Source organism: Hibiscus syriacus, unplaced genomic scaffold (assembly GCF_006381635.1).
Source record: "Hibiscus syriacus cultivar Baekdansim isolate YM2019G1 unplaced genomic scaffold, ASM638163v2 tig00014064_pilon, whole genome shotgun sequence".
Classification (NCBI taxonomy): domain Eukaryota; kingdom Viridiplantae; phylum Streptophyta; class Magnoliopsida; order Malvales; family Malvaceae; genus Hibiscus; species Hibiscus syriacus.
Window position 1 is genome coordinate 219,764 of NW_024062313.1, and position 12,859 is coordinate 232,622.

At 33.9% G+C, this 12,859-nt stretch overlaps 1 protein-coding gene and 1 pseudogene across 1 annotated transcript; one reads left to right on the forward strand and one right to left on the reverse strand.

Moving 5' to 3' along the window:
* The first annotated feature begins 2,044 nt into the window (after positions 1-2,044).
* On the forward strand, positions 2,045-2,581 carry LOC120206795. The gene is given in 3 exon segments (XM_039206381.1): positions 2,045-2,062; positions 2,205-2,405; positions 2,408-2,581. Coding segments are annotated over 3 exon segments (393 nt in total).
* Positions 2,582-4,795: 2,214 nt separating this feature from the next.
* Positions 4,796-5,780, reverse strand: LOC120206796 (annotated as a pseudogene).
* Between the last annotated feature and the right edge of the window lie 7,079 nt (positions 5,781-12,859).

The following is a 12,859-nucleotide window of genomic DNA, read 5'->3' on the forward strand; positions in this document are numbered from 1 at the left end:
TGCGCAGGTGATGAAAGAGAGCAGCAGCTGAGTAGTGTTGGAAACTTGGGCTAGCTAGGGAGATAAGAAGAGCAACAATCAAGGCCGCTTTTACAGACTCTATCTCTCTTTCTCAATCGATTCCTTCACCACCTTATCCGCTGAAAGCATTTGTATCTGACTCCAGCATTATCTTCATTAGCTGAAAGTGATCGTTCCTCTTCTTCATCCATGAAATCTCCTGCCGAGTCTCTGCAGTCTTCAGTTTACTCCTCAATAGGTTAGTCCGATGAGAATATCTCAATGAGTTGATAGACGGTCATATGAAAACTGTTCCCAAACTAAGAGATACTTTGGTTAGCTAATATCAATTAATAAATAGTTTAATAAGATGATTTTCTTGTCAATGGTTAGTGCACACGCCCTCCCCCACCAAGCCCTCATGTTCTTTCCTATTATCGTTTCATTTATTTTTCATTAACTAGATTGTCACTTGTGTATTATTTTAATAGTAAAAACTAGTTAAAATTAAGAGAAAATTCCTCCGATCAAACTGCCATCATCTTATTTCGGGTAGTAAATGAGACGAAATAGATTGTAAGTTATTTGATTTTGACTCGATCAAAGCTTGATCAACACTCGACTCAGATGGACTCGACTCAAGTTCTTAACAAGCCGAAGTGACCTACTTAATATCCGACTCAAAAAGTTCTCGAGCAACTTGGAAAATAATATATTAAATTTTATTTTAAAATTTAATTATTAATAATATTAAAATTTTTATGTTTTGATGTAATTAAAGTTCACGTTTGAGCTCGAGTTGAGCTTCAATTGAGTTAAGTCTGAGAATGTTCCAAGCATAAATTTTTTTGAGCTTGAGTCGAGCTTCAATATTTGATTTCGAGTTCAACTCGAGCTTCACAATTTTAAATTTGTAAATTTTCGAGTCAAGTCGAGCTCACCTTTGAACTTTTCAAGTCGAACTCAATAATACTCGAGGTCAACTCGACTAATTTACAACTCTATTCTTATTGGTAGATTAAATTTATGAATTAAAATTAATAAAATATGTAAATAATTAAGAAAAAAAAATGTAATTACAAATTTACTTAATTGCCGTATCATCATTTTATCAAAATAACTCGATTTATAGGAATTTAATTATTGAGTGATTAATTAAAATAAATTAACTTTATCATTTTATCTGAATACATTACTCAAAAATAAATTTTTCAAGTCACTATAAACCAAAAAGCTCGACAGATAACAAACAATAAAAGCATGGTGAATCAAATTACATTGTAAAGCTAAAAATAAAACAAGGAGAACCACAATTTGTAATGGACACTGAGAAACAATAGGCGTTGTCTGTTACAAAGAGAATATCAACCGAAGAACCAAGTAAGATGAGACACAAGTATGTTAAGACTACTGAAATACGAAGATGTATTAATTGGTTGAGCGATTAAGGACGTTCATATTATCCCATAGATTTGAATCTTGATATTTGTCTTTAAAAAAATCCTTATTCTTGCACCTAAAAATAATTTACCAGGTAATTTACTGTAAAGATAAGGACCGAATTAGGTAAGTTTTTTGCAGAAGGGCTGCTTCTGTGTTTGGTCACCACATTGCACCTTCTAGTTTTTGAGTCTTGACCATTGTCCTTTCAAGTTCAACTTACGTTTCAAGGTTTGGGCTTCAACCAATGGTGGTCTGGTCTTTTTTGGTCTTGCTGGAAGATGCACCTTATGAAAGGTAACCATCCATGAAGACAACATCAAGCATGTGGGTATTGTACCTATATTGATTATGCTTTAAGGGCAACCAAAACACCCCATTGGTCCCTTCCACGTAAAGCACTTGGTTAATCTACTACCATAACCTTCATAATCCTCTCTCCATTTCACAGAGCTATTGACCCTAAATTTAAATCACCATACTAAACTAACTTCCTACTGTCATTTTTCCCCCAAACTAAAACATCCAACAAGGACAGCTTCGTTCCAACTATAATATCGGTCCCATTCCCCAACAAGTCTCAATCCTTGGACTTGGATTTAAAATGTCAGGTGTGCCTCTGGTAGTAATCCACAAATAAGAGCAAGGAAAAGCATTATCTTGAGGATGGACCAGAAACAGATTGCTGATGATTCCAGGTGAGTAATTGGCTTTTCTTATTTTTTTTTAATAAATAAGTTTATTGTGTTGTGGTGGTACTGCAGGTTGATTTTCAGAAACAGAAAAAACAAGGGGCCATGTGTGAAGAGGAGTGGAGAATTCGAGGTGAGCTGGAGAGTGAAATAGAGAGAGACTTGGAAGAAGAAATCAAAGATGGAATATACCATCTGGCATTTAGATTGCACCGCCTTTATCAGCACAAAAGGGAAAGGAATGCCGAGGGAATATCAGAATCTGGGAGTAAACAAAAGACAAAACACTTTCCGAGGTGAATATAAGTATAAAAATGGAGGGTGGAACCAGAATTGAGATTAAAGAGACTAAGAAAGATCAAAAGGGTCAGCCTCTTAGACCCGGACCGGAGTCAAGAACAAAAGGGTCTAAATCTAATGCTAAGAAGTTTGATGGGCTAATCGTCTGAGATCAACAAGGGCTGACCCTGCAATTCTTAGCAGGAAAACTGAAAGATCATACGAAGCTAAGGTACACACCAATGATCCTAAGCTTGAAAACAAGGAGAAAGGAAACATTGGTGTAAATAACAAGCTCTGAGCTGGGATGGAAGTGGTAAAATGAATTTGGTTTGTTATGCAGCTAAATAAAATATGGTTTGAGTTTGTTTATTTTGTTCAAATACTGCATGCGAACTTACTATCTGATACTGCCAATTAAAATGGGATATGTATAGTTTTGCAAGGAATTGAATACACAGATGTGTGATTATGTCTAGATTTTCTTCTCGTATTTGTAAAATGGAAGAAAGAAAAGATTGTATGAGTTGGTAGAGTCCAAACAAAAAGCTTATTGGGAGACCAGATGGAAAGAGAGAGGGATTATGGTTGGGAATGAAGCATCATAGTCTAGTCCATGTCCAATGTTCATATCCAATTGTCCATATCATGCCTCAAAACAAAATTATAAAAGCAAAAGTTATGTCCATAAGTTTTTGGTTGTTTGCTTTAGAAAAGGTAACGACCCAAAGAATCTTGGGAGGACCCCCCCTTCCTTGGGTTACACTGGCCTGTTGTGCACTATTACTTGGAGTCATATAGGACCCAAACCCACCCCCATTCCGTCTCATACTTTGCACCCACTTCCTACTACATTTTCCTCTCCTAACTACATTTATTTCTTATTATTTATATCCGTTCTACACAACGTTTGTTTCTAATTTTATTACTTTTATGTGAATTACGTACATCCCCTATTCATTTTTAATAGTTTAAACAAAGATTAATCATAGTCAACTGTATAGACCACAACATTTTTGCAACCTCAAAATCTAAACTCAAGAATTTAGTTAATTGAAACATTCACATCAATTTTTTCAAACGTTTGATAAAAAAAATTTATTTATTTTAAGATAAAATGATAAGTTTTCTCTTGAGGTGGTATAACATTTAGAATGATAATTACCCTACTAACGTATATTAGCAAAGACGATGCGAAATCAAATGTTGATGGGATGAATTTTAGACACTGTCAAATCGAAATGAGTTTGAGAAAGCAGAATTTCCATACTTATAGGTAAGAAACTATAATGGATAGGTCTATTAGTATTATATAGGATTCTAACCTAACACGACCAACCGATCTAGCGGATAATCGATGGTTATTATTCTTAAAATTATCAAGTTCAAACACAATGTCTATAAAGATCATTAGACTTTTATTCTTAAATAGTTGATTATTTTTCGAACATATATTATAGTGTAATCATCTTAAATTAACAAAAAAAAATCAACATAATCCGTCCAGTAATTATAAAAAGAAACCCTTTTTTATCTTAAACAACTTTCATAAACAATAAAAATCCTAAATAACTGGGTAATTTGCTGTTTTTAGATGGATTACACAATTGTGTCCACTTATGTTCAACTTGAACATGAATAACATGAATACAAGTATGAATAAAGACAATCCAGCATACTAAGTAGGAAGAAGATGATGAATCACAGTCTGATGCAAGAAACTGTGGTTAAAATTCCCGAATCAAGCAAACTATTCTGCGTATCTTGTTGCTAAAAGATTTAGACACTAGAGGATTTGCAGCTGCAGCTAAATGGTCCAAAAAAAAACAAGCACATCTCTCGTCTTAAAATCTTACCTTTTATAAGGAATCATATCCCTCTTTTACCTACCATGTGGTTTGAATTCTGACATACCCAGCAAAAATCTCATCCAGTCAACTAAACAAGAGCATTCATTCCCATGCCAAAGCACATATATCAATGTTAGTGCAGCTGAAGATTTCCTTAAACAAAAATAGTTGGGTTACAAGAAGCTAAATATCTACCAATAACTCTTACATGCAGATAAATTCACGTGCAAAAGGATAACTAATTAGGTTTATAGCAACTGTTTATACGTGATACATGGATAATCTTGACTAATCCCTCCCTTGCCTATTAAAGCTCAAAATTCCACTAGTTAAAGCTCTTCCATGTTCAGGCCTCTTTCATTTGCATTGCACGTCTCTCCACCGCTTTGCCTCAATCCACCAATATCTAAACTCATTTTCACATTAAAACATGTATTAGAATTAAAATTAACATTAAGTAAATATGATTTATGTTTACCACCAAAGTACCAAATGTTAGCCCCCTAACAAATCTAGCTTTTTATATTATTTTTTTCAATTTCTTTTGCCTTGAAGTAGCTGTTTTTTAGGGTTTCTTACCAAGAGTGTTCTGTTGTTATGCATCCATACTTTGAAGACATGCCTTTTATCCATTTTCATTGCAGAACTGTTGAACTATGGCTTCATCGTGTTTCTGAATCCGCCACCCTAGCCTCTCAGCCAACGCCGCCATCTTCCCTTTTGTTCCGGCGTGAACTTTGTTCTAAACCTCTTCCTTGAACTCACCTGATTCGAAACATCCTCTTGATCTTCCCGGCTGTGTCCTCCGCCGCCTCCTGATATCGACGGTAGAGCCAACGGCCTTTGCTGTCCCGCCACGTGGAGGTACCCGTTTGGAGGTCTAAAGTAAGGCGTGAATTGCGGTGGCTGGTGATGGGAAGTACAGGTCCGTCATGGGAACGGAGTGTGGGGAGCCGAGTTCCGTTTCCTTTCGGTGGAAGTTACGGTGGCAGTTACAAGCTGCGCATTTGAGAGCATCAAGGGTACCTTCAGTTCCAGCCGGCATGAATTCACAGCAACCGTCGACGGCGTAACCGCCGATTCCCCACCGCGTGGTTCTTCAAACACTCTCTATACCTTGGCTTCCTCTGCAACTGAGCCGCTGGAGTTATTGAACCCGTTCAACACCTGATATTTTGGTTGGAGATGATTTGCAAGCGAGTCATAAGTCGGTGCCAAACCCATCTCTTCCTCTTGCTCCTCTTGATCCTCAAACTCCATTTCTCCCACCCAAGACGAAAAATTTACCCCACGGAAAGAGATTTTAACAGAACAAAAAATAAACCTTTTCTTCCCTATAGAATACAAAGAAGATAAGAGGAACAACACATTGTGACCATAATTTCCCCCCTTGAACCTGTCTTTTTTTTAACAAAGGATCCTTCTTGATCACTCTCCCGTTCCGAAAAAAAATATATCTTTAACCTCTCATTTGGTTGATTTTTACGGAACTGAAAAATACACGGGTCTGGTTTTAAAGGAAGAGTGGGTACAGTGAAGATAGCAGGCCTGGGGTTTGTCCACTGTTGGGTATATAGTTTGCAGAGCGGACAATTAAAGGAATCCAAAGTTCACGCGCTTTCTCTCCGCACTGAAACTTACGTTGTAATAATTTCGATGGACCCTTTCATTTTTCTCTCGTTACCGAAAGAAGGGACCTCAAAGTGAGGTCAGGTGGCGCGTGTAGCGGCGCGTAACATTGTAGTACGGAGGGGAGTTTGTTGCGGAAGAAGATGGGGACTCGGAATTACTTGGGGGAGCAAAAAATTGTCGGCATTAAATGCAAAGCTTGAAAACCTCTGACGTGTGCCAAAGTTTCCGACATTGGTGGTGACGCGCTGTTGGCATCAACATGCAATTAAATCCCGATGTGTTCTGTAAGAGAGAGAAAATTAAGGATGGAGAAGGCAAAAGTTGGAGCTTAATGGTTATTAATACTCTCCTGTGATTCGCGTGGAGGGAACGCGCTAGAGTGTGGGCGGTTGTGTTTGGGATCGAAAGTGTATTTTTCCTTACCAAGCCATGCAGGCATGCACATGATAGGATGATGGGAGAGATATTTTCTTGTACTTGTTTCTTCCTACATTTTTTCAATTAGAGAATATGTTGAAGATATATTATTATTTTTGGCTTCAGATTTTTTAGAAGTAAACTAAAATATAATATTCTTTCGTTATATCAGATTTATTTATTTAAATTTTAAAATTATCTTACTCAAAATATATTATTAAAAAAATTAATAAATAATAATACTTATATTTCTCATTTTTATCTTTATGTGTCTCGTTCTTTTACACTTATAAAAATAATTTTGTCAAATTTATCAATCATATTTTGAAAATAATTTTACGGTTTCCTTCGTTTTATATTACTTGGCATATAATCAAACTTATATCCTAAAACTATATGTTTCGTCAACATGAGACAAAATAATTGAATGAGAGTAGTAATAATAATTAATTCAAACTTTATGATTTTTTTACACAATTAAGTTTTTATAATTAATAAATTTGGGTCGAATATAAAATAATATTTGTTCAAAGACTTTCAATCACTTGATAATGAACGTTCATACCTCTACATACGTAATATTCAACCTGTAACCTCAAAGGATAATAACGAATCGGGTATAGTATATTTTTAATCCTAAATGAAGTAGAATTGGGTATGATTGACGGTGTTTAAATTGATTGATTTAATTCCAATACTAGATGGTTTATAATCTGTTGCATTCAAGCCTAATAAATTGTGGGAGCAACTAGTCCACAAAAGAGAGATGGTGTCCTAGTATAAATTAGTATGGAGAAGCCTAACAAATCGTTAGTATGCATTCATTATCTTGTTGACTCTCCTATGTAGGTTAGTAGTGAAGTCTAAGTTAATATTATGAAGAATTCAAGTGGGTCCCATTTGCTACACATGTATGGGGAACTAGAAAAATTAGTGAGAATCCTTGCAACTTGCAAGAGATGTCAGGAAGTTAAGGAACAAGCGAATACTGCTGGCGAATGTTTATTGAGAAATTACAACATTAAAAAAGCTTCCTAGGAACCGAAAGCAACAATGAATTTTTAGTATTCACTCTTTAAGTGGTTAAAGCATTGTTGTTATCCTTAAAAGGTTTCGATTCAAGTACGACATTTACATGAGTGTTTGAACGACCGTAATCAAATGGTTGAAAGTCTTTTAAATAGATATTATCTTATAATAACTCAATATTAATAAAAAATATTATAAAATTTTAGTATTCACACCTTTTCATTTTAGGTAATTTTGATGATTGAATTTTTGATAAATAATTATAAACCCTAAATTTTGGGGTCGAAATTTATATTTTGGTCTACGGTGAACGGAATCAAGTAGTCCCGAGGATAACGTGGCAAGGGCACACAATGGACAAGAGTTGAATTCTTAGCACATTCCAAATTGCGGCACCTTTGGGAAGGTTTTTAATCACCCTAGAGCTAAGATTAATCACCATCTTGTAGTGAGCTTCAAGAAAAGCTCGCCATTGCCACGTATGGCGCTATGTAGAGCTTGGCAAAGGAGAAAACTAAGGTGCTACGTAGAGCTTGAAGATTAAGTTGTGGAAGATCGCATTCGTAATTTAAATGTTATTTTATGTTTTAAATTCATATTTTACTTTTCCCATAGTCATTTGAGTGATTTAGAACCCTTTTTTTTCATGTGTTGATGGCCAAAGAGGAATGAGAAGCATTTAAGAGAAAGGGGGAAACTAAGGTGGCTAAGGATTGAGGGAGTGAAGTTGTGATTGTTGGAGATTCAATGTTTATGAATCATGAAATTTGATGTGCCCCACTCCCTAGATTTTGATACTTGGAAATTCTTATTGGGGTTCTTGAAGAAATCTTAAATTCTCAATTCAAAATTTTATTTTGATACTATCAATAGGTATTGTGGGTTGTTAAAGACACAAAATATAGTAATTTTTAATAAAAAATAATATAAAATTGTGATAATATAGTATTTATTAAAATTATAGTCCCTTGATTATATAGTGTTATTTTGTTGAGTCCCTCAATTATTAAAAGTTATAAAATCGTCCTCTGACTAATATTTCGTTGTTTTGTTAAGTCCCCAACTATTAAAAGTTTAAAATGGTCACCAACTATCTATATATTCCAAACTCATCATTTTTCGTTAAAAATTTGAATATGTCTAAACTAAACATTAATCTGTTGACTGAGATGTGATAAAATCATATTTTAATGAAGTCTACTAGCACAATCGTTACTTTTAAGTACTGGTTCGACGACATAATATTTCAAGTATTAGTTGATGACATAATGTAAACGGAGAGTCGAACCATAAATTACAACTCAAATAGTTATAAGATCAAATTTTATTATAATTCAGTAAATATGTTAACGTTTAGCTCAAAATACCACTATTTTTTTAATGGAAGGGGATGATTTTGGATCTTATGAATAGACAAGTAACCAGTTTGTAACGTTTAATGGTATGTGAACTCAATAAAATAACATCTTATAGGTAAGGGATCATTATATAATTTAATAGTTAGGAGATGCAACAAAATAATACGCTATAATGAAGAGATATTTGTGTACTTTACCCAAGAAATATATAGTATGATTTTGCAAGGTCAAGGATAAAAAAGTAAGTTTGAAATGATTGGGTAAAAACAGGCTACAGAAGCGACGTCTGACGGGACAACCTGAGAATGCAGAGACATAGAGAGTAGTATCCCAGAAAACAAAACAGGAGATAAAAAAACAAAACACAAACACTGGTTGTATGTATGAATACAATAAGATATTGGTGTGTGTCAGATAAGACAATGCAGATACAGACATGGTTTTTATTTTGCAATACTCTCCTCCTCCTTTACCACTGTATACCATATCCAATTTTGTTGCTCTCACCAACTCTGCCTCTCTGTCTCATCAAAACAAAACAAAACAAAACAAAACTCTGTAATATACAAGTTGCTGCACTGCGCTCATAATCATGTATAAACGGGACGGAAGCTACCAATCAAACCATAATACAATGAAAAAAAAGTTTTTTTTTTCTTGAGGGACAGAGAGAGGGAATTGCGGTGGAAAGGGAAGTGGATTGTGACGGGGCAAGAAAAGAATGGGGAATGAAAACACAATGGCCCCCCGTAGCTTTGCTTCTTGTGCCACCACCATTTCCACACCAAACATAATATGTACTGTACCAACCAACAATAAAAAACCATCCCCTTTTTTTTTGGTTGGGTACACGTTTAGTACCTCAACTAAACTTTTATTCCATTTTAATTATTCAATTATTCTTTTTTTATATCATAATTAACGTTAAATTTTGATTTTATTTTAGTCGACGATGTAGCATTATTTTATGGTGACATGTCATAACCATCGTTAAATTTTTAATGATGGGTGACCAAAATTAAACCAAAATATAATGTTAGTTATGATTCTAAATAAAACAAAATAGATAATTGAGATACTAAATATGTATTCTACTTTTTTTTTCTTTAATGCTCTTAATTCATTTTAAATGTAATTAATTAACGTTTGGTTTGTTTGATTGTGATTCATGCACATTATCTAGTACCTTATGTTATGTTGTTTCCTATAGATATTATCTTTCATTATACGTAAGAGTGGATATTTTAATTTGATTTAATTATTACAGGTTGGACAGTCGGATTAATGTAAATAATAAAATATAATTATAAAAGTATACAAAATTTTAATATAAAAACAATATTAATTATATTTTAATCACTTGTAATATCAATTCATTACACTTTGATTACAATATCGTTAAATAATTCAATAACATGACATGTCATTAATTTCTTTTCCACGTCTTTAAAAAAAATCTTTCTCTATATTTATCTCCTCTACCTCTAATCTCTAATCCTAATCATCGTCCTTGATGTTATTGTCATCATCATTGTCGTCAACTGCGGCACACCACTTATCCAAATCCCAACTCCTTGACACCCTTGGTGTCATTTGTTTAAATTCCAAACCTGGACAGTTCCTCGACTCTCTTTACTTTACCATGTAATACATGACAGCAAAACACATCAAACAAAGTGACTAGCGTGGCAACACACGCGCACACAGCAAACCAAAGGCGAGGGTGAAGATGTGCTTGTGCTGAAGGACAGAGCTTCGGTTTCTCTAGACAAGTGCTGGTCAAAAGTAGCCTCTGATCTGGATAGGTTGGCAAACTTGGCAGTAACTTATAATCGGATTCTCTAACATGATGACAATTGACTATTAGAGGCATGTAAATATCAGAGAGAAGATTTACTCCAGGATCTTAGCCATTCAATCGGAGAGGAAGCCACCAGGTTTTTCGTGCCGATGGGATAAAGATGAGAAATTTATTGGAAAAGGCTATTCCTTTCTGGGTAAAGGAGTTCAAAAAAAAAAAACAGGTTTAGAAATGTTTTCTATATATTTCAAAGGGTAACTTATTTGATTGTTTACATGAAGAAAGCAAGAATATTTTCATTATCCTACTCTTTAACTGTCGCTTGTACTATGTCTTAGGGTACAACTCAACTTAATAATATTTGTTTGTACTTGCTAATCTCTCTGTTATAGACTTTAACTGTAAATTCTGCATCCATGGATTACTGGAAAAATACAGTTAAAAAACAGGAATTACCTCCCACTTCCCCGGACTAAATACGATATTTGTTTGACATAAGAGCAATGAGCATCCAGAATTCCAGATGCTCTCTAGAACACATTGCAATGACTGGAACTGCAGTTTCCTCAGGTTGTTTGCCATATAGATGCAACTTTGGAAGGAAAAAAGCAGCTGCAACCAAATTTTTAATGCTCTTTTCCTTGGTTTTTTATTTATGGGTGTGGGGGATGAATCGATTTGAAGGAACAAAAACATTATTGTGAATCAACCTATTCGAGTACTTTTGCCAGGCACTGCAAGGAGATAAAATTAATCAGTTTTGTTCTTTTAATGGAATCTAGTGCCGTAGTCAACCCAAGTTTCCTCCAAGCATTCTTAACAATCTAAGCCATGCACTAGCTTTGTTTGATGTTGTGAAACAATTTCTCATCTTCCTGTTGAAGCATCGCAGCAGGATCCATTGAGCTTGTCCTAAATCTTCTATTGTTACTTGATCTTGGACTAAATTCACCGCTCTTAGTTGCTTATTACCATAAAATCTTTGAAGTAGCATTTGAGAACTTGGACTTCATAGTTTTATTTTTTTATTGGAATTAATAGTGATCGCTAGTTTTATTAGATAAAGAGGAAACATTCCTATACTATACGAACGAGTAAATTAATCATATGAGTCAGATATCTCCCTTGAATCCATTTAGACAAACTAATCATCTAAGGATGAAAAAAATCCCCATAAGAAAAGAGTTAAAAACCCAACCAAACAACTTTTAAATTGTAGATACAAACAAATATTACTGTCGTCAGTAAAGGATAAATACTATCAACACTAACATAAAAACATATTTAATAATGACAACTCATTGATAAATTGACATTAACACAACTCAATCACAATTTATCATCGATGATTGCGAGTGTCTATCAATATACAGTTCGATGGTCGAAAGTATGAATAGATCAACATGATAACCAAATAAATGTTATATGTATATGGAGAGACAACATCAAACCTAACACCGATAGGAAAAAAAAAAGAACGGTTGTGCTACAATAGTATACAAAGAACGTGCTACAAAATAGACAATCATTCACTATTTTTATACGAAAAGGAAAGATTTATTGAATAATAATAAAAGTAATAAGTGGAGCATACACCCTTAGCTTAGGGTGGATATGTGTCCGTCTTAAAATTTTAATACTATTAATATTATTAATAATATGCAATAAAATGTTTTATATTTTTTTTTTCATTTTTAATAACTTTAGTCTTGCATGTTAGAGTTAAAATTATCCTTCTTTTATTTAAAAAAATATTTATTTAAATCTTCTCAGATATTAAGTGAACATGTAAATTTAAATATACCCAATAATATATATTGAAAAAGAGATTGGAGCGTTGGATGTAGGCATGAGGCAGGTAGGAAAGGGTGAGTTACTTAAGCTAACTTTTTAGTTAGAACAAAGGACCGACAAATGGGGTTTTTAGGCACATCGTGCTTAACTATCACATTTACTACGTCCAATCATTACATTATTATTTTTTAATTAATTTCGAAGTGATTATAAATAATAAATGTTTAAATATTTTTATGTATTAATAATATATATATTTTAGAAACATAATTATTAAAATTCGGAATCTTTTAAAAAATAATATATTCTATTATTACTGAAATTATTCAATAAACGCATGCTGGAATGACGATTAATTAACCGCTGACTTTTGTACAAATCCCATTATTGGACTTTATAATTGATGATTTAGGGTTCCATAAAAGCAAAAGCCTGGGGGGCTGCCCTATCAATGGTTATCCATGGTATTCCACAAAATCAAGTCAAAACACGTGCGGTTGAGAAAATTAATAATTCAGGTTTATTAGGCAAGGGAATTTGGAAAATGGGTTTAAGGGTATGATTGTT